Source organism: Galeopterus variegatus, unplaced genomic scaffold (genome assembly GCF_000696425.1).
Source record: "Galeopterus variegatus unplaced genomic scaffold, G_variegatus-3.0.2 Scaffold7363, whole genome shotgun sequence".
Lineage (NCBI taxonomy): Eukaryota > Metazoa > Chordata > Mammalia > Dermoptera > Cynocephalidae > Galeopterus > Galeopterus variegatus.
This window is the reverse complement of record NW_007733474.1, coordinates 1-25,417: the sequence shown is the minus strand read 5'-3', so window position 1 is coordinate 25,417 and position 25,417 is coordinate 1. Positions and strand designations below refer to the sequence as shown.

The window sequence follows — 25,417 nt, the reverse complement described above, 5'->3', positions numbered from 1 at the left end:
GTCCAGCCTGGGGCACAGTGTCTCTAGCACATAGTAGGTGTTCAGTAAACATCCGAATGAACTGAACATCAGGGCAGGGACCCAAGGCATGAAACAGACTCCTGGGAACCAAACCCGATTTTTGTACTCTGTAGAGATTCCTGGGAAATTTATTTCTGTTTTTTATGTTCTCAGTTTTCCCAGCTTTAAAATGGAGCTTACAATTCTCAACAGTTTCATAGGTGATTGAAGAAGCAGCCACACAAATGAAAGCCAGTAGTTTGGCAGATCTTATTACTTCAAATCAAGGCAATAGTTTAGTATGCTGATGCCAATGGGACAGGAGTCAGACCGATCCCTTGGTTTTTCTACATTAATTTAAAAAAATTTAATGTGGGGCCGGCCCGGTGGAGCACTGCTACAAGTGCGCCGCTTGGGAGCGCGGTGGCGCTCCCGCCGAGGGTTCGGATCCCACATGCAGACCGGTTCCCGCTCACTGGCTGAGCGAGGTGCAGGAGCAATACCAAGGGTTGCGATCCCATTGCTGGTCCCGGTCCGGTACGGGCGTGACACTGAGGGTTGCGATCCGTTGCCAGACACGAAAAAAGACAAAAAAAGGAAAAAAAAAAATTTAATGTGAATCAACTTTATTGAATTGTATATGTATTGTATGCTTTATTATGTATAATAAAATGTACTATGTACTTTTAAGTGCACTGTGTATAGTTTATTGAGTTTTGACAAATGTCTATACCTGTGCAACCATCACCACAATCCATATAGACCATTTTCATTACCCTGAAACTTCCTTTATCCCCTTTCCCAGTCAATTCCCCAACCTGGCCCCAGTTAATGACTGACTTTCTTTTCTGTATTTTATTTTTACTAAACATATTTTTCTCATGATAAAAGTAATAAATACTAATTATGGAGTCTAGGAAACATAGAAAAGTGTAACAAAGAAAAAAAGTCTTGAGTAGTCACATTATCCAGAGATAGTTAATATAACTATTTATATGTATTTTCTTCCCATCTTCTGTGTGTATTATGTGTGTAATATTATCAGGGTCATGGTCTATACATAGCTTCCTTGGTGAGTGCATATGTGTTTATAATGGCGGTATCTGAAGTAATGACTTTGCTCACAGACCTCTAACTGACTTCTATATCTAGATTAATGGCACCAGGTTACCCATACCAGTAACCTGGGTTGCTGTTAAGAATAGATTTTTTTTCCCACTATATTTACTAGTTAGCTGTTGCTGTTATAAAAGAACATCACTGAGTTTTTGTATAGTGTATTTAACTTGTATTCATTGACCTTCTTGAATTGTTATCATTTTCTATAGTTTTTATTTTTTACATTTTCTTGGATCTTCTACATGTAGAATAATATCTTATGTGAATAATAGTAATTTGTATTTTGCTTTCTGATTTTTATGCTTATTTCTTTCTTTTTTCCCCCCTTGTCTTATTGGGTTGGCTAGGATTCCCAATTAAAAATAAGTAAGAATGATAGTAATCAGCATGCTTATCTTTTGTTTACTTTAAAAAATATATTTTTAATCTTTCCTCAGAAAGTATGAGGTTGTCCTAGATTTTTTAGTAAATACCTTTTTTAAGGTTAAAGAAATTTTATCCTATTCCTAATTTATCCTATGAAAATAGTTAAAGATGTGTTCAAAGACAGTTAAAAACCTAGTAATTCTGTCACTGCTTACAGTAGCAAAAAACTGGACACAACATAAAATTCTACAAATAGTAGCTTTTGCAAATTTTGGCTGAACTATGATATGGCATACTATGCAATAATTAAATGTGCTCTTGTATATTCAATTTATTGACAAAGGAAAGTGTTCATCAGATATCGTCAAGTGAAAAAAAGGTATATAACACAATGTGTAATATTATCTTACTTTCATAAAAATTATAATTAAACATAGAAAAATTACTCTTAAAGTATGAGTAGTGGAAATATGGGTAATTTTTATTTCCTTCCCCCTTCCGATTTTCCTACAATAAATATATGTTACTTGGACTTTAAAATGAAAACAAGCCAACTCATAGCTAACTGTGAAGCGATCTCCTGTTTTTAAATTCATTAGAACAAATATATAAAAACCTGTAGTTTGACTAAACTTTTACTGGTATTCCTTATTTATTTCTGTCCAGTTTGGAAGAGTCAATTGTTTTGTTAATATCAATCCCTCTTTCCAAATGAGTTGAAATCCCCAATTTGTAAACCCTTCACAATTTGTAAAAGACTCTCTCTATTCCTGGCAAACAAGGAAACTTGTAGCTGGTCAGCCTCATAGGAGCAGGCAATCTGCTGTCTCAAGCTCAACCAGTGGCCTGCTGATAAATGTTTAACAACCAGCTCTCAAAAAACTTTTAGAAAAGCAAAGTTAGCCCTGATTTGTAGCATTTGCCAGTTCCGTGGTGTAAGCTCTCCCACCATGGCCAGCTATAAGGTCCTAACACGTCACTGTAGACTTGGGAAGAGATGAACCCAGCCGGCTCTTGTGATCCTGTAGCACCAGCTACTGAAACACCCCTGAGCCCAACCCAAGGGAGTAAATTTTCACACAGGTGTATCTAGAGCATATCCCTTCTTCCTCATTTAAAATTTTCCTATTTATCTTTACAATAAACATTACACATGAAATAGGCAGAGGGTTACTGGGAGAGAAGAGAAAACCGTGCTGCACACAGGCATGGGGGACAAAAGTTTGCACTGCTGGCTGAGTATGTCCTCTCCTGGCAGTGCTTCTTGATGGTCATGGGCCAGTCGCACTCAAAGGCCTCCTCTGGGTCAAGGCACTTCGGCTATGTGAGCCCCAGGGACCCCTCACCATCATAGCACTCTCCCTAGCACTCAGCATCTGCAGACAAGGTAAGCATAGGCCATGTGGAAAAAGTGCGAGTGGAAGCTCTGACTCTCCATTTACTCCCTGAGTACAAACAAGTCCTGACGTGAAGCACAGTACAGAACAGTCTAGCACCCTCTGAGGAGCCAAGGAAAGGCCCAGGGAGGATGCCCTTAGGCTGCTCACTCTAATAGTTTCCGTCCCAGTTAGCTATTCCCCTCCCTACATACAGGATCCTGCCTAATGAGCCTGCTGCAAAACTCTTCACTTAGAATAGTCAAAATGAATTTCCAAATATGACCAAGACCCATCTGGCCCTTTCCAGAAAGCTGTGCCAGTCTGGGAATAAGCCAATTTCATCCACAGCTTGTAACATGGGAAATATGCAAGAACTGCCAACTGCCTGCATCCAGGCTTAGATTCTCCTTAAGGTGACGGAGGATACTTATTTAAAAACAAGATATTTGTCTCATTCACCTTTAGCTCCCTCCAATAAGTGAAAACGTGGTATTTCTTTTTCTCTGCCTGACTCGTTTCACTTAATATTATTCTTTCAAGGTCCATCCATGTTGTTGCAAATGGCATTATTTCATTCGTTTTTATAGCTGAGTAGTATTCCATTGTGTAGATATACCACATTTTCCGTATCCTTACACACACACACACACACACACACACACACTCACACAAACACAAAAAAACAAACAAACAACAACAACAACAAAAAAACCCCAAAAAAACCGGCGGCGGGGGGGAGAGGAAGATATAACAACCACAATTTTTTTTGAAGTTCTTACAACAAGCAAATGGAGGGGACACACTTGGGTGGGAGGGGGGAGAGGGAGGAGGGAGGGAGGTTTCGGTGATGGGACATAATAATCAACTACATTGTATATTGACAAAATAAAAATAAAATAAAATACAAAAAAAAAGATATTTGTCATGTTACAAGCAGCAAAGTATTGTTCAGGCTTGAAGGGACCAAGAAGAATGACCCCGCCTTGATGCAACCTCAACTGGAAGAAGAACCTTGTTTATTAAGGCACAGTGGTAGAAGAAACTTGGGAAGAAAATGGGGCTGGAGGAAGCTCTGCCTACTCATTCATATCAAGGAAGAAAAACTCAGGGGAAGACACAGGACCTGAGCAACAGCTTTGGAGCTCTGCAAACTGGGTGAGAAGTGTGCTGAGTCCTCCCCAGGGAGAGTTCATGCACCTGGCATGATTAAGAACAGCTGGGAGTCAGGAAGTCCGACGTGCACAGAGAGGTGAGGGTGTGCAGCAAACATCATCCCACCAGTCTTCATCCCAGGGGGATAAAAATTCAGTATTAAGCAGAGGAGGCTTCTGTGCATGAATCACTCAGAGCAGCATCCAAAGTGGGGTCAAAAGACAGGGCCATTCCACCAACTGGTCGCAGCAGTGCAGGATGAGCTAAGGACAGAACTGAAGCTAAAGTGTTTAGAAACTTCTATAATAATTGAACGAATAATTTTATTTCTGTTGCATTTGAAAATTTTTTAAAAGGGGGACTTGATTCTGTATAAATGTTCACGTTTCTATTAATTCATTTTCATTAAATTTCTGTGACAAATCAGACATAAAGAGTAGAGGTTTCACTGGCAATCATTTGAGAAGCACCGATTAATTAGAGGGCAATAGGGTGCCCTAGTGGGTAGACAGTGGATCAAGAGCCAGTTAGGAAAAGGGGAACTTTGAATGCCTGCACTCAAGGAAGACTTCCTGGGGGAGGGGCTTGAGTCGGACTTTGGAGCATGGGCAAGAGCTTGACAAATGGAGAGGATGCTCAGGTCACTCCTGCAGCTGTGAGTGAGTACTCACACCTGGTATAGACGTGCTTGCAGCCTGCTTTTAGCATGCATACACTCTGTCCTGAGCACTGTGCTAAGTGCCACAGGCTATTGCTGGCATTGAAGGCTGAGCACTGTTATGGGAGTCAGGGCCATGGGTGCTGGGTGTGGCCCTGATAAAATCTCCCTGTGTAGCACTGAAAGATCACTGTTTTACCCCCCACTAGACCATAAGAACCATAAGGGCACGGACTGTCTCTGATAAATAGTGCCTAGCTCAAGCCTGGCAGATGGTAAGTTCCCAGTAGAATTGTTGGTGAATGAGTGGATGGATGTGTTTCAGTGTTAACACCCAGAAATGAGAGAGATAGATAAGATCAGTGCTTTTCAAACCGCAAAATAAGAAACCTTACAAAGATGCACTTCAGTCCAACTTACAAACTCAAGCCTCCATCCTGAGTTTCTGTAGGATTTTGTTTGAAGGAGGAATTCCACTGCTATTTTGAAAAATACTAGACTAAGTGATTTCTAAGGCCCCTTCTAACTTTTTTTGCTCTAAGTGGATAGGAATGAAAATAATAGAGGCCATAAAATCATTGACTTAACCAATTACAGCTGCACAAAAACAGGTGCAGGGAGGCCTAAGGATATGCTAGAATATTGGCATTGGCATTAGTGGGATCCAGTTGGCTTGCAGAGCTCTTAATGTGAAGCTCATGAGTGGGCTTCAGAAGAGGGGCCCACTGTCCCCTAAAAATGTGTGTAAAGTTTTACATGTCATTGTGCATCAGTTGAAAGTGTATGGCTGTGCATAACAGGCTGGCATGAAGAACACTACAGAGGAGTCTAACCACTGCACTGGCTTCAATAAGCAAATGGTTTTTCCTTCTCATGTAACAGGAAGGCTGGAGGCAAGCTGCCCAAGGCTGGGGCACATGTTCAAAGAAGTCATTAAGATCCAGGCTTCTTCTAGTATGTGGCTTTTGCCCTAATGGTCCCAAGACAGCTGCTCCATCTCCAGACATCACATCTGCTTCCCAGCAAGGAGAAAAGGGAAAAGTCAAAAGTGGTACCAGGTGAGGCTGTCGTCCCTCTTTATTGTGAAAGTCACAGCTTTTCCAAAAGCCTCATCTAGTAGACTTCCACCTCCATCTCACTGGGCAGAACTATATCATGTGGCCAATCCATCCTGCAAGAAGCCCCAGGAAATCAAATTTTGTAGCTGGGTGACAAAATTGGGAATCTGCTAATAAGGAAAAGGGGAGAAGGGTTATGTATGAGCAACTGGTAGTATTTGTCACAGTATGTGTGTGTGTGATTTTTATTTTCCTTTACATTGCCAAAAAAAGTCATTAAAGAAGGAGTTTGTTCTGAAGAGAATGTAGAAGGTGGTTTTTCAGGGAAGAATAAAGAGGGCATTGGAACAGGAGGAAGGACGGGCGCTCAGCTGGAGGCAGGAGTCGGCCGGCCCCGCGTGGAGGACGGGCCGAGCAACCTCTGCTCCCCGCTGCCTGGGCAGATATGTGGATCCTGAGGCCAAAGGACTCTTTACTCCACTTCCCTGTAAAGCAGAAGTGGCCCCTGTGATGTTGGCGCAGTCAGGGGCCCAGGACCCAGCCCTGAGGCTGGAGAGACTCCTCCCTTCCTATAGGCTTTTGCTGTGGGATCCCAGATGCCCCACCAGGTCCCCGAGCACTTGGGGGGATGCTTATGGACCCCCCCCTCTCTGGGACAAGAGTCGAACCAGCTGCTTCAGTCTGTTTCTTACTGATTCATTTCTCCTGTCACCTTCTCTCCACCTTCCTCCTCCTCTCTGTAGGAAAGCAAAAAAACCCAGAGTAAACTGAACATCCGCTCTCCATTTCAGGAGCAGCAGAGAGCATTTGGTAGGATATGTGACCTGCCACGTCTCTGGGGCAATCTTCCCGAGGCACATGGAAGCCAGGGTCGAAGAACTTGATGGGGGCCTCTCTGCAGCTCCCCCAACAGGACTACGAGGCCCTGCTGGACAGGTGCATGAGGGACCGCTGCCTCTTTGAAGACAGCAGCTTCCTGGGCACCCTGAGCTCCACTGGCAGCGGGCCCCTGCTGCAGGAGCCTCGCCTGCAGTGGAAAAGACCCCCAGTAAGGGCCAGGGAAGGGGTTTCCAAAGCTTACACGCAAAAAGTGTCAACCCAGACTCTCCCTCAAGGGCTCAGGGCTTTCAGATGCCAGGTCTAAGATATATAGGAGAAAAAAGTGTTTTTCTTATTCTCTCTGCTCTACTCAGCACAACAAACACTCTGACTCCAGGTGTGTAGGAGGTTTTCCCCACACACCAAGCAATTCTCAGGTGCACACCAGCTGAGCGTCCTCTAATTCGATTTCTAATTCAATTCAATTGTGACGTTATCTCCAGGTAGATCGTGTTGGATCCCACAGGTTGAGGGCTCAGTCCCACAACACTGTCCCCCACTTCCGATAGTCACAAGCTCTGGGTTGTTTTACCTGTGCTTCTGACTAACCTGCCATTAATTAGGGTTCCCATGACCCCTCCTTGGGTTTGATTAATTGCTAGAGCAGCTCACAGAACTCAGGGAAACACTTCACTTACATTTGCTGGTTTATTATAAAGAATATTACAAAGGTTACAGAAAAACAGCCAGGTGGAAGAGATGCACAGGGCAAGGTATTGGGAAAGGGGTATGGGGGCTCCGTGCCCTCTCCGCGGGCAGCACCTTCCGAGAACCTCCACGTGCTCAGCTGTCCAGAAGCTCTCTGAACCCTGTCTTTTGGGGTCTTTAATGAGGCGTCATTACACAGGCATGAGTGATTAAATCATTGGCATTGGTGATCAATTCAGCCTTCAGCCCCTATGCCCTCCCCAGAGGTCAGGGGTGGAGATAAAAGTCCCAACCCTCTAATCCTGCCTCGGTCTTTGGTCTTATTCACTGTCATTGATCCCTGTGAGAAGAGAATTGGGTAAGTTCCCACATTCCCATTTTCCAGATGGAGAAAATGGAAATAGATTAAGATGTAGCTCTTCCTTAGGCCCTGACCAGAAATACACAGAGTGGCTGCAGCCAAAAATATATCAAGGTACTGTGGAACCTCACTGAGATGGCGAGGCACTCTGAGTCACAGCCAGTACCATCTGCTGGAGAGACAAATTTTAACCTATCTCCAACCCCCTCCCTCCAAATCAGCCTCTGAAACATGTAAATTAAGAAGCGATTAATCACTTTACAAAAGCATTTTTCACATAAAATGCATCAAAAATTCCTTTAAAAGGCAACTTCTTGTGTTCAAATGTAACCCATCTCCCCCAAACTGGATTTACACACAGTTTTCAGGAACGCAGCCAGTGAACAGAGTGAAGTCAACCTGGGCTACAGATTCTTCCCTTCTCTGTTCCCTACTCAGCTGTCACCATCAATGTCTGCAGCCCCAGATTTATAAAGTCCCTACTATGTGTACAATTCCCAAGTGGGCCTCCTAAACTAGGTGGCTGCCAAGATTGTACTTCTCTCAGAAAATCTTGTGAACTGTTGATACAGAGACTCTGTCACACACCTGACTCTTGGGGGAACCATATTCACACAAAGACCGAGGGATTTAGTGCTCGCCATAGAGCAGAGACCACCCCGCATCTCAGCATGAAAAGCCAAAAAAGGCCATTACATTAGGAGTTGGGAGTGGGAAGGAGGAGTGGGGGGAGGATAAAGAGAATGAGATCGCTAGGAAAAATGAGAATACCTGTGTAAAAGGTGCTTCCATTTTTAATAGAAACCCCAAGAAAAGGCATTTTTGATACAAGTGCAATTTCTCAGTATCCGCACTGAGTTCTGACTTACATGAGCTTTAAGAAGGAATGAGAAACGCAGTGGACAGAATCTGTACCCCAGATTTTCTGGGATGGCCCTGATTTCACATATATTTTATATCTTTGTCCCCATAAGTCCAGTTTTTGGGGTATGGGAAAACATGGTCACTGTAGCTCCAGGAGTGTCTTTGTTCTTGGTCAGAACGACAATCCGTCTGTCCCCCTAGGAGCTGCATAGCATCCCCAGTTCTATTCTGCCAAGACCAAGAAGCTGGATCTGTGCCAGGGAGTGGGAGGTGAGTCTGCACAGCCCCTGGAGACACATACAGGCCACTTGCAAGCCTGGCCCGACCAAGGCAGATGGATGGTCAGAGGGGAAGGGATGAGCGGATCCCGAATGGCTATTCAGCAGCAAACCCTGAACTCCACCTTGACATGCTCTGTCCTTTGGAGGAAGTTTGTACAAAGTGGTCCTCTGAGGATACGTGGGGATGCCACTCCCTGCCTAAGCCCCAGATGGTCCTCTGTACCAGTTTACAGGTCTAAATTTTGTTTTGGGAAAATGTGCTCACTCTATTTTAGTCCCACAATGAATACTTCTTAGGACACCCATTCTTAGACTCCCTGGAATAGGGTCTAAGCAGGACTGTCCTCAACTCGACTTGTTTTTGTGGAGTAGACGGAAACAGCCCTAGGCCGTCAGGGAAGGCACACGTCTAGTGATACCCATTACTCAGACAGAAAAATGGGGACTGCAAGGAGCAGTGCTTTTCCAGAAGAAAATAAATCAGTCACAGAGGCAGGATTTAGAAAAAGTTGGTGTGTATGAGTCCAAATTCCTGTGGATGGGGCATTCAGGAAGCTAAAAGCTGGTCCAGAAATATGGCCCAATTCTGTATATATATATATATATATATATATGCCTCACCCTCTGCCCTGTCTGCTCCCTCATGCTTCTCCTCCCCAGTGTCTACTTCAGGTCTCCTCAACCAGGCTGGCAGTTGCAAGAGGGCGTTTGTTGCATGCAGAAGTCCTCCGTAGATTCATGCAGGGCTGTGCGCTGTGTAGTTTAGGAGACAGCTGGTTCTTGGCTGCTTTGCAAGCTCTGACTTTGCACCAGGACATCCTGAGCCAGGTCGCTCCCTGAATCAGGTTTCACTGAGAAGTATGCTGGCACCCTCTGCTTCTGGGTGAGTGTCCTTCTTGTGCCTCAGCCTGGAGGGGCCAGAGGAAGAGGATTCTTGGGGGAGCCATGTCTTTGCCTCCTGAATGGTCCTTGCTCACCAGTGGGCACTCTCTCCCCCAAGTTCTGGAGCTTCTGGAAATAGGTCCCTGTGGTGATAGATGCCTGTCTCCCCATGAATGAGGCTGGCCAGCTGCTCTTTGTCTCCTCCACCTGCAGGAACTTGCTCTGGGAAGCTTTTCTGGGGAAGGCTTCTGCCGAGTAAGACAACCACCAGAAATATCCTCTCCCTTCCCTTCTCTTCTTTCCTTTCTCTCAGTGCTGAGAAAGGGGAATCAGGTAAAGTTTATGAGATGATATACTGAGGCATGTCTCAGCCAACATAGAAGCAACAGAACATTTAGGGTCTTTTATGTAGGTGTCACCCCACCTGAGCAAGCATTCAGGAATTTTGCTTTTCCCTAACGGATGGAGATAAGTGGGATAGTAACTCTGAGTATGTATTTTCTCCTTTGCTCCTAAGATGGAAGGAAGGAGTAGCAGACACCTGGCTAAAGAATGACCAAGCAAATGTTCTTACTCATTTGGACAATCTCATCTATGGCATAAATGTCCCTTCCCTTCTCCTCTCATGTTTACTCCTTCCATGGGCAGACTCTCTGGTTCCTATGAAGACCTGCAGTATGGACAGGTGTCTGAAGCCTTTATGGACTTCACTGAAGGGGTGACAATGACCATCAACCTGGCATCACCCCTGGCACCCTCTCGGACATCCTAACCCAGCAAAACCCTCATTGGCTGCTACCCACTCAGGGGTGAGAACAGGCTGGGCACTGGCAGAATGCCCTCCTCTCCTGCTCCCATCCCCTTCATCCACCAGCTACTGCTGCTACCTGCATGTGGGCTCCAGGACCTTCACCCAACTCCTGCACCTGGAGTCCTGATGTTAAACCAGAGCAGCAGAGCTGGGTCCTCAGGGCAGGCATGGCAGCAGTAGAATAAAGATGGCATGCAGAGGAGGGAAGGGAGCTAACAGATATTAGGTGCCAGCTACATGCAAGGCACTTTCCACGTCAGATTCAGTAACAACCAAGAACACAGAGCTAAAGTAGGAAGCCCTCGGCTCAGCCTTTCCTCCACTAACAGCATCGTGTCACCTCATGCACTGAATTAGCAACTCTGATTCTGGGTTTGTCCCCTGGAAAATGGAAGTGAAAATCACTGTACAGTGGCACGCCTGGTGTTGAGAGGGTCAAATGAGATTGTGGATGCCGAAGACTTTCGAAAGCCGTAGTGTACCACACAGTGGTTCTCCTCCACTCTTCTCTCCATAACCCCTGCTCCAGCCAAGCAAGTCTCCCACGACTGCAAGAATGAGCTGTACACGGCAGAGGACTGACCAGGACCTCTCTAGTCTCCCCAGAAGCAGAGGGTGCTGGAGAACAGGCTGGTGGACGGCCATGCCCATACCCTCCCAGGAATCAGGAAGGTGGGCTGAACCAGGTCCCTCTCTCAGCCTCCCCCTTCTCTCCCAGTGCTTCTCTCTGAGGCCTTAGCTCATCTTGGTGAACATTAGTAGCTGTGCCAAGTCTGGGGAGTGGATAGTCTCTGGTGTGTCCTCCAGGGCCTGCCAAAGCAAGTGGTGGGCTCCCCGTGCCTTCGTACCTATTTCCTGGGGTGAAGGGGCGGGTCCAGCCCCTGCCACCTGCAGGGCATCACCCCAGCCTCTTCCCATGGGATACCCCCCAGCCAATCAGTCACCTGGCCCTGCTGGGCCTCACAGCCCTTCTCGGAGCTTCTCTTCACTCTGGGCTACCCTTGGCATCCTCTTTATCTGGTTCTTCCCTCCCAAGTTCCTGCTTCTTCCTCACACGCCCTGTGCAGCAGTCTCCTGGTTTCTTCCTCTGGTTGCTATGCATTTTTGAGCTCCAGCAAGCATTGACAGGGAGATGGACCAGACAGGGACCCTGCCTACAGTCAAGTATGGAGACAACCGTATCTGAAAATGACAAGGACACCAAGTAGATGCTGAGAGAAGAGAGCACAGGTGAAAGGCTGTGGGAGTTCACAAGGGGAGAAAAGACATTCACACACATGGGCTGGGGAGAAGTCAGGGAAGTCTTCACAGAGAGTGACATTGAGCTGGCCCCTGAGAGATGGGTAGATTTGTAAGAGGGAGAAGAGCGTTCTGGTGGGGGGAGCAGCAGAGCCTGAAGACAAGAATCAGTAGGTTCAATCTTAAAGGGCCTTTGAAATTCTTTAGAGCACCCCACTCCCCCAAAGTCCTCCAATTCCCTTTAACTCTCAAATATCTTAAACTCAACTCAATCCTAACTTCCTCCTTCTAGATTTCCAACAAGCATATTTGTTTGCATGCCAAGAACTTTTACTTTATCTTCTTATTTATTTAACAACATTTACATAGCACTTACTATGTGCTAAATACTGTTCCAACTGCTTTACAAATTTTAGCTCACTCAATCCTCACAACACTGCCATGAGCAGGTGTATTAGTTCCTTAGGGCTGCCATAACTAATTACCACAAACTGGGTGGCTTGAAACAACAGAAATTTATTTTCTCTCGGTTCTGGAGGCCAGAAGTCTGAAACCAAGGTGTCAACACGGCCACACTCCCTCTGAAGTCTCTGGTGAAGAATCCTCCTTGCCTCTTCCACCTTTTGGTGGCTCAGGGTTTTCCTCGACTTGGGCTTTAGTCCAGTCTCTGCCTTCATCTTCACATGGCTTTCTCCTCTGTGTCTTCTCCCCTTCTCTTCTAAGAACACTTCATTGGGTTTAGGGCCCACTCTAATCCAGGATAATCTCGTCTCAAGATCCTTAATTTAATTATACTTGCAAAGATCCTTTTTCCAAAGAGGGTCGCATTCACGGGTTCCAGGTGGACATATCCTTTGGGGGTCGACCATTCAACCTACTACCACGGGTATAGCTATTAGCCTCATTTTGTAGATCGGAAAACTGAGACACAGAGAGGTTAGGAAATTTTCCTTAGCTCTCACAGCTAATAAGTACAAGGAGCAGAGCCACTTTCTCCTCTACCACCTCTCTCCAGGTCTTTGACGTTCCATTCCAAGTTCTCGGCTGCAGGCCCGAGTCTCAACCAGATATCTAGAACATTGCGCTCAGCCCAGCCACCTAAGCTATTTCTCATTTTGTGCAGGTGACCTGCAAACATGGACCTGAATATCTAATTAAGCTACAAAACCCCTGGGGGAAGTGGAACGGAAGGGAGACTGGTGTGACAGGTGAACTTCTGGGACTGTCTAGGTGGGGTGAGGATGGGGTAAGTGAAGTCTTCAAAGGTGGTTGCCATTTGCACACAAATTCAAAATGTGTGCTCCCTCAGGTCTCAGGCTGGATCAGGAAGCTTTCAGACTGTGAAGGTCAATCCCTCACACTTATAAGGTGCTCTATGGTATATAGACTGGTTTCTCTTTCATTATAATAATTAAAGCTAATGTTTATTGAGGATTTGCCAGCACTGTGTAAGCCCTGCGAGTGTTTATCATCTCAGTGAATCCCCCAAACAATGCTATTTTAAGGTACAGAGTTTTATCCCCACTTTACTAATTAAACTGATGCTTAGATTAAGTGAATGGCTTAAAGTCACACAGCATGACTCAACCAAGGTCTTTGGTGCCTTGGTCCAGTGTTCTTGCCCTGGCATGGCTCAGTTCAGTCTTGCGCTTGTCAAGTCAAAGGTAGACACATACGGATTAGCCCTTATGTTCTGGTTACATTTAGTGACCTCTGGGCATTCTGATTAGATGCTTGTATTTAGGGTGTTTCTGCCTCAAGGCAGCCCTAAAGGAATGTGGGTTTTACAGGCTACAGAGTGGCTGCAGGGCACAGGCAGAAAGGGAGAACACGTTTAAAGTCCTTCCTCCTGTCATTATGAAGGTTTATAATGCTTAACTCTGTATAATACTTTTGAGTATAGATGTCCACACATACATTATCACTTAATCATTTTTATAGAGGAAAGATGAAGGCTTAGAAAAACAAGTTAAACTTTACCCTTGATAGTATGTGCTGCATTATATTTATTATACCTTAGTAAAGAGAGTTGTCAGAGGAACTGGGTCTATGTGGAAAAATGGCATCCAAAGAATATATGCATTTTAGAGTGCTGTTGAAATACAGCCTCATATTGTTGTTGTTGGTGGTTTGTTTCATAGAAAAATAAGTACCAACATCAGAGATAGATGATGGGTAAAATTAGTCTTGTTCCTTCCTAGCTATGTGATCCAAGCTTCTTAATTTCTCTGAGCCAGCAGTATGGTGAAAATTAAGTAAAATGATGGGCTTCTATTCCACAGCATTTAATCTTCTGTTAATCCCATCCAGTATATTTTTCATTTCAAATGTTGTATTTTTTTAATTCTAGAAATTCCACTTTGGAATATCTTCCATTTCTCCCTTCATTATGTCTATATTTCCCTTTACATCCTTGAGAACATGAAGCACATTTATGACAGCTGTTTTAATGTCCTCATCTCTAATTCCACCATCTCTATGGTTTCTAGGTTGGTTTCTACTGACTGTTTTTATTCCTGGCCATAGATCACATTTTCACCTTCTTCATATGGCTAGTAATTCTTTTTTGGATGCTGGACATTGTAAATTTTATTTTCTGAGTGCTGAATCTTATTGTATTCTTTTTTAAAAAAATTAATATTATTTATTAGAATTTTTTTGTTCTACAGTTGTTTTTTTTGGCATGAATTCATTTTGTTGTTTGACTGAAGAAAGATAGTAAGCAAGAGTTTATCACTAGCTTTATGCTTGAGATAATATAACACATAAGAAAATTTGAGTCAACATGAATATCTTTTTCCTTTTTTATGTAACTCAAATTAAAATAGCAGCAATTTAGATTTAGCATTTCACCTCTAGGTATCTACACAAAAGAACTGAAGATATATGTCCACAAAAAATACTGTACATAAACTTTCATAGCAACATTATTAATGGCCCCAAAGTGGAATAAACCCATATGTTCATAAACTAATGAATGATAAAGTGTGATATATCCATAGAGTGGAATATTATACAATCACAAAAGGGAATGAAGAACTGATAGAGGCTGCCACCTGGATGAATCTTGAAAACGTTGTGCTAATTGAAAGAAACCAGACACAAAAGGCCACATATTAAATAGTTCCATTGATATGAACTGTCTAGAAAAGACAAATTCATAAAGACAGAATATGGATTAGTGGATGCCTAGGGTTAGGGGTATAAACAGGAAGAGAATGCAAATTGGCATGAGGGATCCTTTTGAAGTGACAGAAACTTTCCAAAATTGAATAATAATACTGTTGAAAACTTTGTAAATTTAACTAAAAATCATTGATTTCAACACTTTAAAAGGATTAATTTATGGTATGTGAATTTTATCTCAACAAACTTGTTATTAAAAGACTGGTAGTCAAAAAATAAATAAATAAATAAATAAATAAAATACCAGTAGTCTATGTCTCTTCAAGACATTGTTCCAACCACTTTTAATAATACATATTATTATTAAATAAAAGTAATTAAAATAGTGTCAATTCTTAACATTTGTAGAGAGATTATGTTTCAAGAAAGCATAGCACACACAGTATCTTACTGATGCAATAAAGAGGAAAAAGCACCAGGTTGTGGGTGTAATAAATTCCTCAAAAGCTGATAATCTGATTTTCTGGTTTATATCACATGTTAACCTGATATTACACTTGAGGGTGGCTTACTCTTTATATGTGAAGAAAACTGTTTAAGGTGTTCAATCCAGCTGAGTTCATGTGGTAGATTCATTAGCAAAAAATGTTCTAGTCCAGGTAACTCATGGAGTTTGTTTTTTCTTTATCCCTTTTGGAGCATAAATACTCTCTAGAATCTTATGAGACATTCTGTCTCTTTAGTGGCTTACTTTATCCTTATGTACATTTCTACATTGCTACATAAATTCCCTTTCCTAACTTAGGATGAATTGAAATAATCAGGACTTCTGATCAGGATGGTGGAATAGACAGTCCCCAGCATCGCCTTCTCCCACAATCGATCAATTTACAACAATTAAAAAGCAACGACATAACAACTATACCTTTTTGAAGTTGTTACAACAAGCAAATGGAAAGGACATTCTTGGGAGGGAGGGGATAGAGGGAGGAGGGAGGGAGGTGTCGGTGATGGGCCATAATAATCATATACATTGTATATTGACAAAATAAAAATTTAATGAAAAAAAAAAAAAAAAGCAACGACAGCCAAGCTGGGGCTGCTAGAGCTCAGGGGAAGAGGAGGAGAGATCTACAGAGCGCATGAAGGCAGGAGAAGCTGTGATGAAAGGAAGAAAGGACCATTCTGACAATTTCAAGCCCCAGCCATTTCAAGGCTGGCCCTGGTGAACACACAGAGCAAGAGCTGGCAAAAGCCGCAGCTGTGCCCTTTGTGTGAAGTTGCTTGGAATCTACAGAGGAGAAGAGGGCCTTGGTGGCCCCCAGGCCAGCAAGACCACTAACAGGGTTCCTGTGGACCCACATAGGAGTGAAGGGCCATAGACAACTGAAAAAAGGAGCCACTCAAAGGCTTGTGAGTCATCGCAAGGGACTGGTGCATGGCCCACCCCATTGGAAGTGTTTGGCGTGTGGGGGTGGGGGCGTGGGGGAGACAGGCCCACTGTGGGAACATTGGGGCACAGCATGGACAGCTGATCTGCCCTCCACTCAGCACAGGCCCACTCAGTGGAGACTGGACAGGAATGCAGAATTGCAAGGGGTGCAATTTGCTGAAAAGACTCAGGCCCAGACCAGAGTTTCCACACAACCCAGATGTATCAGACTTCACAAAACCTGGAAGTGCTTAAAAGGTCAACAATTAAAACCTGAGCTGCACAAAAAGCCTTCCCCAGAGAATCAGCAGCAAAGCAGCAATTTAGCTCGACCACAGGGCTCAAGTGCTGGTCCCCACAGGAATTTCCCCCATTTTAAACCAAAGGACAACAAGAACTAAACACAGGACAACAAATTAGTTCCAGTGCAGAGCTTAAATGGTGAGAGTAGCTAATAATCCAACACAGAACTGAAAGAAAAAACAAAACCCCACAGATCAGAGACAAAGCTCTGATATTAACCAGTAAAGGTCTAACACCAAAGAACACCTATAAAACCGAAAAGAATCAGAAGCCCCCCAGGCTCCCAAGCTGGGGTGGGGAGGGCGGAAGGCCTCAGCTCCACCTCCCCAATGTCTGCATCCAGTCCAGCAATGATGGAGCTGCGGGCTGAAGCCCCCTGGGCTCCCGAGAGGGGGCGAGGGGGTCTGAGGGCCTCGGCCACACCCCTCCGACATCCCCATCCAGCCTAGTGATGACCCTGCTGCTGCCAGAAGCCCCTGGGCTCCCAAGCCGGAATGGGGGGGGTGCCATGGGCCTGTGCCGCATCCCCCCACCCTCGCAGCCAGGCCAGTGAAGGGGCCGGCCATGGGCCAGCCCTGCCGCCTCGTCTCTCCTCCCTTCTCTCTCCCCTCACCGCCCCCTTCTCCTCTCCTCCTTCCCTCCAACTGCTCCACAACAACATCTCAGAATGTGAAAAATGATAATAATAATAAATAAATAAACATTTAAAAAAAGAATCATTAAAAATCATCTGCCACTCTTTCCTCCTCCGATCAGGTAAAGTAGGTAAATATTCCGAACTCTTTTAGGAAAAGACAATCTATTACCATTTCAGACAGATTGTTACTTATTTCTTTGAAAGAAAAATATTAATGTTTATGTGTAAGGTAGACACTAGAGACCTAATGCAGAACATCATGCTGGAAAAATAGTCTGTATTGGATGAGAGAGACCTACAAAGTGTAGATCCACAAATCTACAGCGATGCTTTTATTGGCTCGAGTGATAGATAAATGCCAAAATAGTAAAACTGGACAGCCATAAGTCATATACGTGAGAAACTGTATTTTTGTAGAAATAAAATTAAGAGAGACAGAAAGGGAGAGCAAGAGAGAAAGAGAGTTCTTCCCAGCACTGAATAGTGGAAACCAGATTAAAATCCTCCTTATAATTTCACACATGAAAAACTTAAATTTTGTATTACAATGTTATTAACGATTCTTTGAAAGCTCCCGTGCTGTTAGAGCACATCGACAAGCACAGAGTAAGGGATGCGATCGTTGCACTCCTCCGTGTGTAGCTGTCTGGAGTGCTGACAGCAGCAGATGCACGGACACGGTAGCACAACAATTGTCAGGGAGAAACCCCGAGACAACTTGGCAAGAATGTGTACGAAGAAATCCAAACTAAAAAATAAACGATTAGGTAAATAATCTTTGAGGTCTTTATAGTTCAGAGAATGCATTAATTTTTGCCTCGTCTGTCTTGCAATGGTTTTTTTCTCGTTTTTTCCAATTATGATATAATAGATTAAAAATACTTAGTTCCAATCCTGGATGTGCCATGAGCTATATATTAGAATTTGAAAAAGTTACTTAACATCCATAAATCATGAGTTTCATCAACTATGAAATAAAAATATTAATACCTATCTTACAAAATCTTATTAAGGCTTAATTAGAAAATGATTATAAAAATTCTATGTAAACTCTAAATGTGCCTAGTCTTTTTCCTAGTTTTCTCTATTTCCTTTTTTTTTGACAGTTTTTTTATTGAAAGATGATTGATTATATATATTTGTGGGGTACAGAGTTGAATATCAATACATGTGTACAGTGCATGGTGATCAAATCAGGATAATTAGTATGCTCATGTTTACAAAATGTAATCAATCTTTGTGACCCCTAACTAATTTCCTGCTAACCCCTACCTCTAATAACCACAGTTCTGTTCTCTCTTTTATTTTCATAAGTTCTATGTATTATTGTGATTGTTTCTTTCTTTCTTACTTTTCTTTTTTTTTTTTTTTTTTTGTCTTTTTGTCTTTTTCCGTGTCCGGCAATGGATCGCAACCCTCAGTGTCGCCCCCGCACCGGACCGGGGACCAGCAACAGGATCGCAACCCTCGGCATTGCCCCCGCGCCTCGCCCAGCCAGTGAGCGGGAACCGGTCTGCATGTGGGATCCGAACCCTCGGGCGGGAGCGCCGCCACGCTTCCCAAGCAGCACACTTATCCAGTGCGCCACCGGGCCGGCCCTCTTTCTTACTTTTCTTTATTTTAGTTCCCACTTATGAGTGAGGACATGTGGTATTTCTCTTTCTGTGCCTGGCTTGTTTCACTTAACATATTTTTCGGTAAGTTCATCCATGTTGCTGTGAATGGCAGAATTTCAATCTTTTTTTTTTTTTTTGTCCTTTTTGAGACCGGCCGCACCGCGCTCAGCCAGTGAGCACTGTGAGCGCACCGGCCAGTCCTATATAGGATCCGAACCCGCAGCGGGAGCGCTGCTGCACTCCCAGCGCCGCACTCTCCCGAGTGCGCCATGGGCTCGGCCCAGAATTTCAATCTTTTTTATGGCAGAGCACTATTCCATTCAGTATATATACCACATTTTCCTTATCCAGTTTTCTGTCGATGGAGAGTGCTGGGCCTTCTCTTTGGGCAGGTAGCTACATTGCTTAGGAATTATTTTGATACTTTTTTTTTTTTTTTTAAAGATGACCAGTAGGTTTCTTTTCTATCTTCAGATGAAGTACATGGGAGCTTCTGAGCCCTAAGGAGAAGATTCTGAGGAAAGATGATGATGGAGAATTCTGGTATTTGACTGGGGGCTTGGGACATGGGGGACACGTGGCTGAGCACGGGGGTCTCCAGCAGTTATCATGTGTGCCTGTTTCTTGTCCTCTTCACCATCCATCTCTGTCCACAGACTTGGGTTCTGGTGCTGGCTCTGTCCCATAGGAATATGTGATCTAGAGCAAGTCATCTCCTCGCTCTTGAGCATGGGTTTCTCCATCTGTAAAATGGAAACAATGGTATTTATGTAAAGGGTAGAATAAAAGGCGATCCTGTGGTAGTCCCTATCATTGTTCCTGGCACATAGTTGGTGCAATCAATATTATCTTCCTTGTCTTCTCCCAACAAGCCAAGGGTTCCTTCCCTCACCCTTTTCTAGAATTTTCAGCAATGGATTAAAATGTCACTTGTAGAACATCAGGTCTTGTGGGAGGGGAGGGGGCCTCTGGGTGGAGTCTTATATATCAGCTTTCATTAGGGTTTGGGCTTGTGAAAGAGCTGGATTCCGTGCCTAATGAGATCTCTCTTTTTGCTTTTCAGAAGAGCAAGGCGAGTTCCACGCTTGGTCAGCTGACCCTAGTTTGGACTGATATCACACGTGGCCAAGCCACCGTGAAATTCAATTTGATTGTAGCAGCCTTATGTCAGAAGCTATGAGAATGACAATACCTCCAACTGCGTGTTTGTGTGTGTGTGTGTGTGTGTGTGTGTGTGTGTGTGTGTGTGTGTAAGTAAAGAGCACCTGCTATTCTTTTTTATCCTAGGACCCCAAGAAATTCTTACGGAGCTATGAGAATGACAATACCTCCAACTGCGTGTTTGTGTGTGTGTGTGTGTGTGTGTGTGTAAGTAAAGAGCACCTGCTATTCTTTTTTATCCTAGGACCCCAAGAAATTCTTACGTATCTACAGAGAAGTCTCCGAGCCAAGCAGAGAAACAATAAATTTTAGAATCTATTAAATCCATATGTAAATACCTAGGGCTAATATTGAAGGCTGTCACAGCATAGGTCGGATGATAAATCACAGTCTTGACTGAGTTATGGAGCCCATAATCAAATAGAACTAAAACACATGGAGCATCCAGAGACCATGCAGCTCACCTCCCCAGGGAGAAGGGACAAAGGCTTGGGAAAATAGGACAGGAACATGGGCAGAGGGACAAGCACAGCTCTGTGTTTCAGCTGCGGTGGCAGCCTGGAGGGGTCAGGTAAGAAGGCCTGAGGGTTTCCAGACTCTGAGAATGACAGCTATTATTTTGTTTTCCAAAGAAAACGGGAGTGTAAAACTTCATTTTCTCAGATTGGATTGAATCAAGTAAGAGGACTTTTATAAACAAAAAACATTTTTCATTGGGTCTTTACTTGGCTTTTTGTTTGTTTTTCCCTCCTGTGGGAACACTGAGTGCTCCCAAAGTTGCCTATTAATTTAAAAAGAAGTTATTTATATCACACCTATTTCTAAATAGAATTTGGGTCAACCTACAATAAAAAGTGCAAATGAAGGAATACGGCAGACCATTTATAAAATTTAAAAGGCAACAAAGTAGTAATAAATGGATGAGGGCTAGGTAAGCATTTGATTTGACCAGGAAAACTAAATTTAGGACAGGTTCTATGGCTGATTATTCAATTTAGCTCTGAGATTCCTAGCAGTCAAGGCAAAAAAGGCAATAGGATGATTCCTTAGTTCTCGTCTGATAAAAAGAGCATGCATCACCAGGACGTATATTGTTTCTCCGACCCTGAATGGAATTTGCAAAACATATTTTTATGGGGATGGGTAATGTTTTTATTAGCAGTTGTGTATAAACTGCAGACAGAATCTCAGTATGGACCTCCTCTCCCTCCTTCCATAGCCCTGAGTGAGAACAGAGGGGAGAAGAGGCAAAAGCGAATAATAGGGAGACTCGGGGAAATAAAGGAGGCAGAGAGGGAGTCAGACGAAACAAAGCACATGCCCAGGCAGTGTCAGAACCGAAGCCCCGATCCAGGTCCTCTGAGCTTCTTTCCAGTTCTCTCTTCCCTTTATGACGCTGGTTTCCCTGAGATGATGTGGAATGTCCAGTTCATCTGCATGTGGCTGTTATCATATGGGTGGGAAGATGGTGACGGTCCATCTGTAACTGTGACCATAAATCATGTCACAATCAACCCTGCAATTGTATCGCATACATGGAGGCAGCATCAGGAAGTGTAAAGAGCATGGGCATTGGAGCTTAGCTGTCCTGAAGTCCAGTTCCGGCTGGGACTTTCACCAGCCGGGTGACTTTGGAGAGGTGACCTAACTTGTCTGAGCCTCAGACTCCTGAACTATGATGTGGAAACTGCAGGCACAGGAACATTTCTGACACCATTTTGTGTCAGTGTTGCTTTTAACGTAATGTCAAGTCATCGGCGTGTGCTTTCTCAGCCGCTGATAAGGTTCCAGTGAGGGTGGTGCCCTTGGCATGCTCTCGTTTTTTCCTTCCTTCTTACATCTTGTGTCTTGTCCTTCATGGGGATATGTTGGATTTGGCATATCAGAGGCCACCTTAGTTCTGGCTCCTGGGCAAGGGCCCCAGGTCTGGCCACAACCCTGGGCGATCACCTCCACTGGTGTCCCTTGTTCTCTACTTATAGTACTATGACGACCAGAGGAGACTGCTCCCTGAGTTCTTCTGGAGAAACACTGCTCTGAGTCAGATTGAGGTTTATCTCAAGGAAAGAGAAGTGAGTCACGAGCGGTGGCTGGACGTACCACATTGTACCCTGCATGTCTGAAGCCTACCAGGAGTCAGAGTTTGTCCTGAGGGTCTTCTCCTGGAAGGACATTTTTTAGTAAGGACAAAAGGCATCTCCTGGAGTTTGGGGCCCCCTTGAGTCAGGGGTCAAGGAGGGCAAGGTTGGAAATGGCAGAGGCCAGGGTCTCTGCTGCCAAGATGGAAGAGAAGTAGGGGTAGCAGGAGGCCAGGGCAGCTCTCTGCATGGACTACACCCCTCCCTCTCCCTTCCCACTCTCCTTCCACTAACAAACTACCACCACTAGACACCAGGATAAAAAGATAGAGCAGAGATGACCCTGTCCTCCTGAGGCTCAATGACTGGAAAGGATGCAGACAGCTGAGCAGTCATTGACGTCACAGTGCGTCCAGTGTGAGCATTCATATGCGCAGGCTGTTAGAACAGCATCTGAGCCATCCTCCATGCCTGGGGAAGCAGGGATGGCTTCAGGGAGGTGGTGACTCCTAGGAGAGGCAGAGGGATTGTTCGGATGGGGGAGGCAGCATTACCTGCGGGCTCAGATTACTCAGTTACTCGGCTAGTGTATGCAGCTGAATCAGCATGCACACATCTCGGCCCAACTTACAATTTTGCCTGTGGTGGTTTTGACATGACAGTCCTTCAATGCCAGCTGTTTGCGATTGTTTTGTTTTTTATGTCTTGACCGTGGGTAGTTTGACTCGATCTTAGGCATCACTGCCATGTCAGACCACTGGGTCTTAAAATATGGCAGGAGCAGTTAGAAGAGGGCATGGGGAGATCCAGGCGGTGTGCTGTGCCATGTGGCTGGACTGCTGCGCACTTCCAGGAGAAGGGGGAGGAGAGGTGTGGGAGCTGGGCAAGCTAAGGAACTTGGAAGACGAACTTCTCAGGGAGGGAGATATTGGTCAAAATGTTCCCAAGATGATCCCCAGGAGGAAACTCTTTGTCTTTTTTCCCCCCTCAGTAAGATTGGCAGCAATCCCAGTGTTGTCATCTCTGGGGTGAGTAGTCAGTGGAATTCCATGTGGCCAGGACTATTTTCAAGGCCAAGACTGGGTTTCTCCCAGGATGTTAAGAGGTAAGGGCAGGAGGTACACAGATCCTCGCAGACCCTGTTCTATTGCTACTATATCACCTATTGCACCCTGAGAGTACCCAGGCTCTACTGTTTCTGCACCAATAAGGAGTAGAGATTGGCCCTTTAGTCAGGGAATTCCATGTGGCCAGGACTATTTTCAAGGCCAAGACTGGGTTTCTCCCAGGATGTTAAGGGGTAAGGGCAGGAGGTACACAGATCCTCTCAGACCCTGTTCTATTGCTACTATATCACCTATTTCACCCTGAGAGTACCCAGGCTCTACTGTTTCTGCACCAATAAGGAGTAGAGATTGGCCCTTTAGTCACGTGCTCATCACTGAGGGCCCAGGGCCGCAGGTGCATGAGTAATACCTGTACTTTCTTCTGCTTCTCTCTGCCCGGTGTTTCTTTTGCCCATTTCACTACTTGTTACCTCCCCAAACGTCAGGGAGATTTGGAGAAACAAGGGAAGTCTGTGAATGCTACAGTGGAAAATTTAAGCCAATGCGAGGTCAAACCCATGGATTTCAGAGGCCTGGAAGCCATGAGACATTAGTATGTGCACGTGAGCCCATTTACACAGGTGAATGATTGTGTCCTTCTGTGTGTCTGTTCTTGTAGGAGACAGTGGACCAAAATTAAGGGCAGAATGAATTCTTCACCAAACTCTTGGAAAAGGTAAGTTGGTGAAGGGACGGGAGGAGCAGGGACAAAGCAGAACACGGAATTCTATGAAGTATGGGCTCACATCTGCTTGACGCTGTGTGTAAACTATGATTTCAGGCCACCTATTCCCCAAACTGCCACTTTCTATAAAGTCCTCAAGTTTTTAGACAAGTGAGTACAGCCATTGTCTCCAGAAGGCTTCCGTAAAAGGATTTTTCTGTTCTTGGAAGCTGCCTCGATTAGTTGTAAGAGAGGCAACTTTAATCTTCCATCCCTGAGAAAATGGAATGTAGCAGAGTGGAGAATCAGTGCTGGGCATGGGAGGGGTGGGGGGCATGACAACAACGAGCTCACAGGGCCTGTGGCGGGCATCTAAGGGAGGCCCAGAGAGAAAGGTCCTGGAAAAGGGGTGGGACTGGTAAGAAGGCCTTAGGGAGGAGGAAGCCCTGTGGCCACACACCTTGTCCCCGGGAGGTCTTTCCTAGGGCTGACCCAGACCTGAGCCTGGCAGGAGGCCAGTGGTGTAAGTGTAGGACTCTGAGGCCGCTCTCTCTCTCTCTCTCACCTGCAAGACACTTAGGAATAGGGCAGTAAACACACTGGAAATCTGGGATCTCACATTTGAGCGATGTCATGAAAACTGAAAGAACACGAGCTCCATGTTAGTGACATTCCCAATTTAAATTCCCAACTTACCTGCCTTCTCCATCTCATATTTTGCTTAATGTAGCCAGAAAGGATAAATCAGAATCTCACATGTGTTGTTTATAAAAATTTTCCTCCATGCCAGTGGTTTTCAAACATTTTATGCTGGTTCCTTTAATCAAATGAAATCCCATAGAGAATCCCAATATATATATATATAAAAAGGTAAAAGTTGTATATTATGAATATGTATCAGTTTCATAAATTCAAATATGTGATACTTGTATTTTATTGATATATTTGAAATTCAAATGTTAATGTAGAAAATTGCTTTTGATAAACTCTAAAATTAAAATCTGGAGTATTGGCTGATGACATTTTGTTAAGAATAAAATTTAAACTGAATTGTTTGCTGAACCTCTGAAACACTTCCGTAGAACCTAGTTTGAGAATCACTGCTCCCTGTAAGCCTGCTTCTGAAGGGTCCTGCCCTGCTGGGGTGCTCTGAACTTGCAACCCTGTTAAAAAGCATTGTAAAAATTCTTATGAAATCCAAGATTTAATGACATGTCTAGTCACATTTCTTATGTGCAATATAACAGTTTCTGCTTAAAAATGGCACATATACCATGTTGAGTATATGCTGGAGGACTGCTGTTCTGCTTTCGCTTCAGTATCCAGAAATAAATGCAATTCAACTGCAGAAGATCCTAAACTACATGAACTGGCCAAGTGAGTGTTTTAGAGTCATTTTGCAGGTCCCAGAGAGGACACAGCTTTTCTGGGCTCTGGCTCTCTTTCCCTCAGAGGGACGTGTGAGTTACTGAGCACTGGCCCCACCCAGCAGCTATGTTTTACACCAGGATGGGCTGTGTGATCTGACGAAGCAGTAGAGAAATTTATGCAGCTTTCAAAATTTGAAAAAAATGTTTTTTGTTTTTTTGTTTTTTTG

General features: G+C 44.3%; 1 protein-coding gene across 1 annotated transcript; it reads left to right on the top strand.

The window, feature by feature from the left end:
* Positions 1-6,615: 6,615 nt before the first annotated feature.
* CAPN14 (calpain 14) lies at positions 6,616-25,197 on the top strand (the record flags this gene model as incomplete). The annotated part of the gene is given in 17 exon segments (XM_008591877.1): positions 6,616-6,780; positions 8,686-8,695; positions 8,698-8,754; positions 9,532-9,601; positions 9,603-9,648; positions 9,766-9,902; positions 10,296-10,442; positions 10,444-10,456; positions 11,068-11,130; positions 12,821-12,875; positions 12,878-12,905; positions 19,286-19,424; positions 21,955-22,064; positions 22,066-22,152; positions 23,042-23,078; positions 23,776-23,832; positions 25,140-25,197. Coding segments are annotated over 17 exon segments (1,279 nt in total), but the record flags the coding sequence as incomplete, so codon positions are not given.
* Between the last annotated feature and the right edge of the window lie 220 nt (positions 25,198-25,417).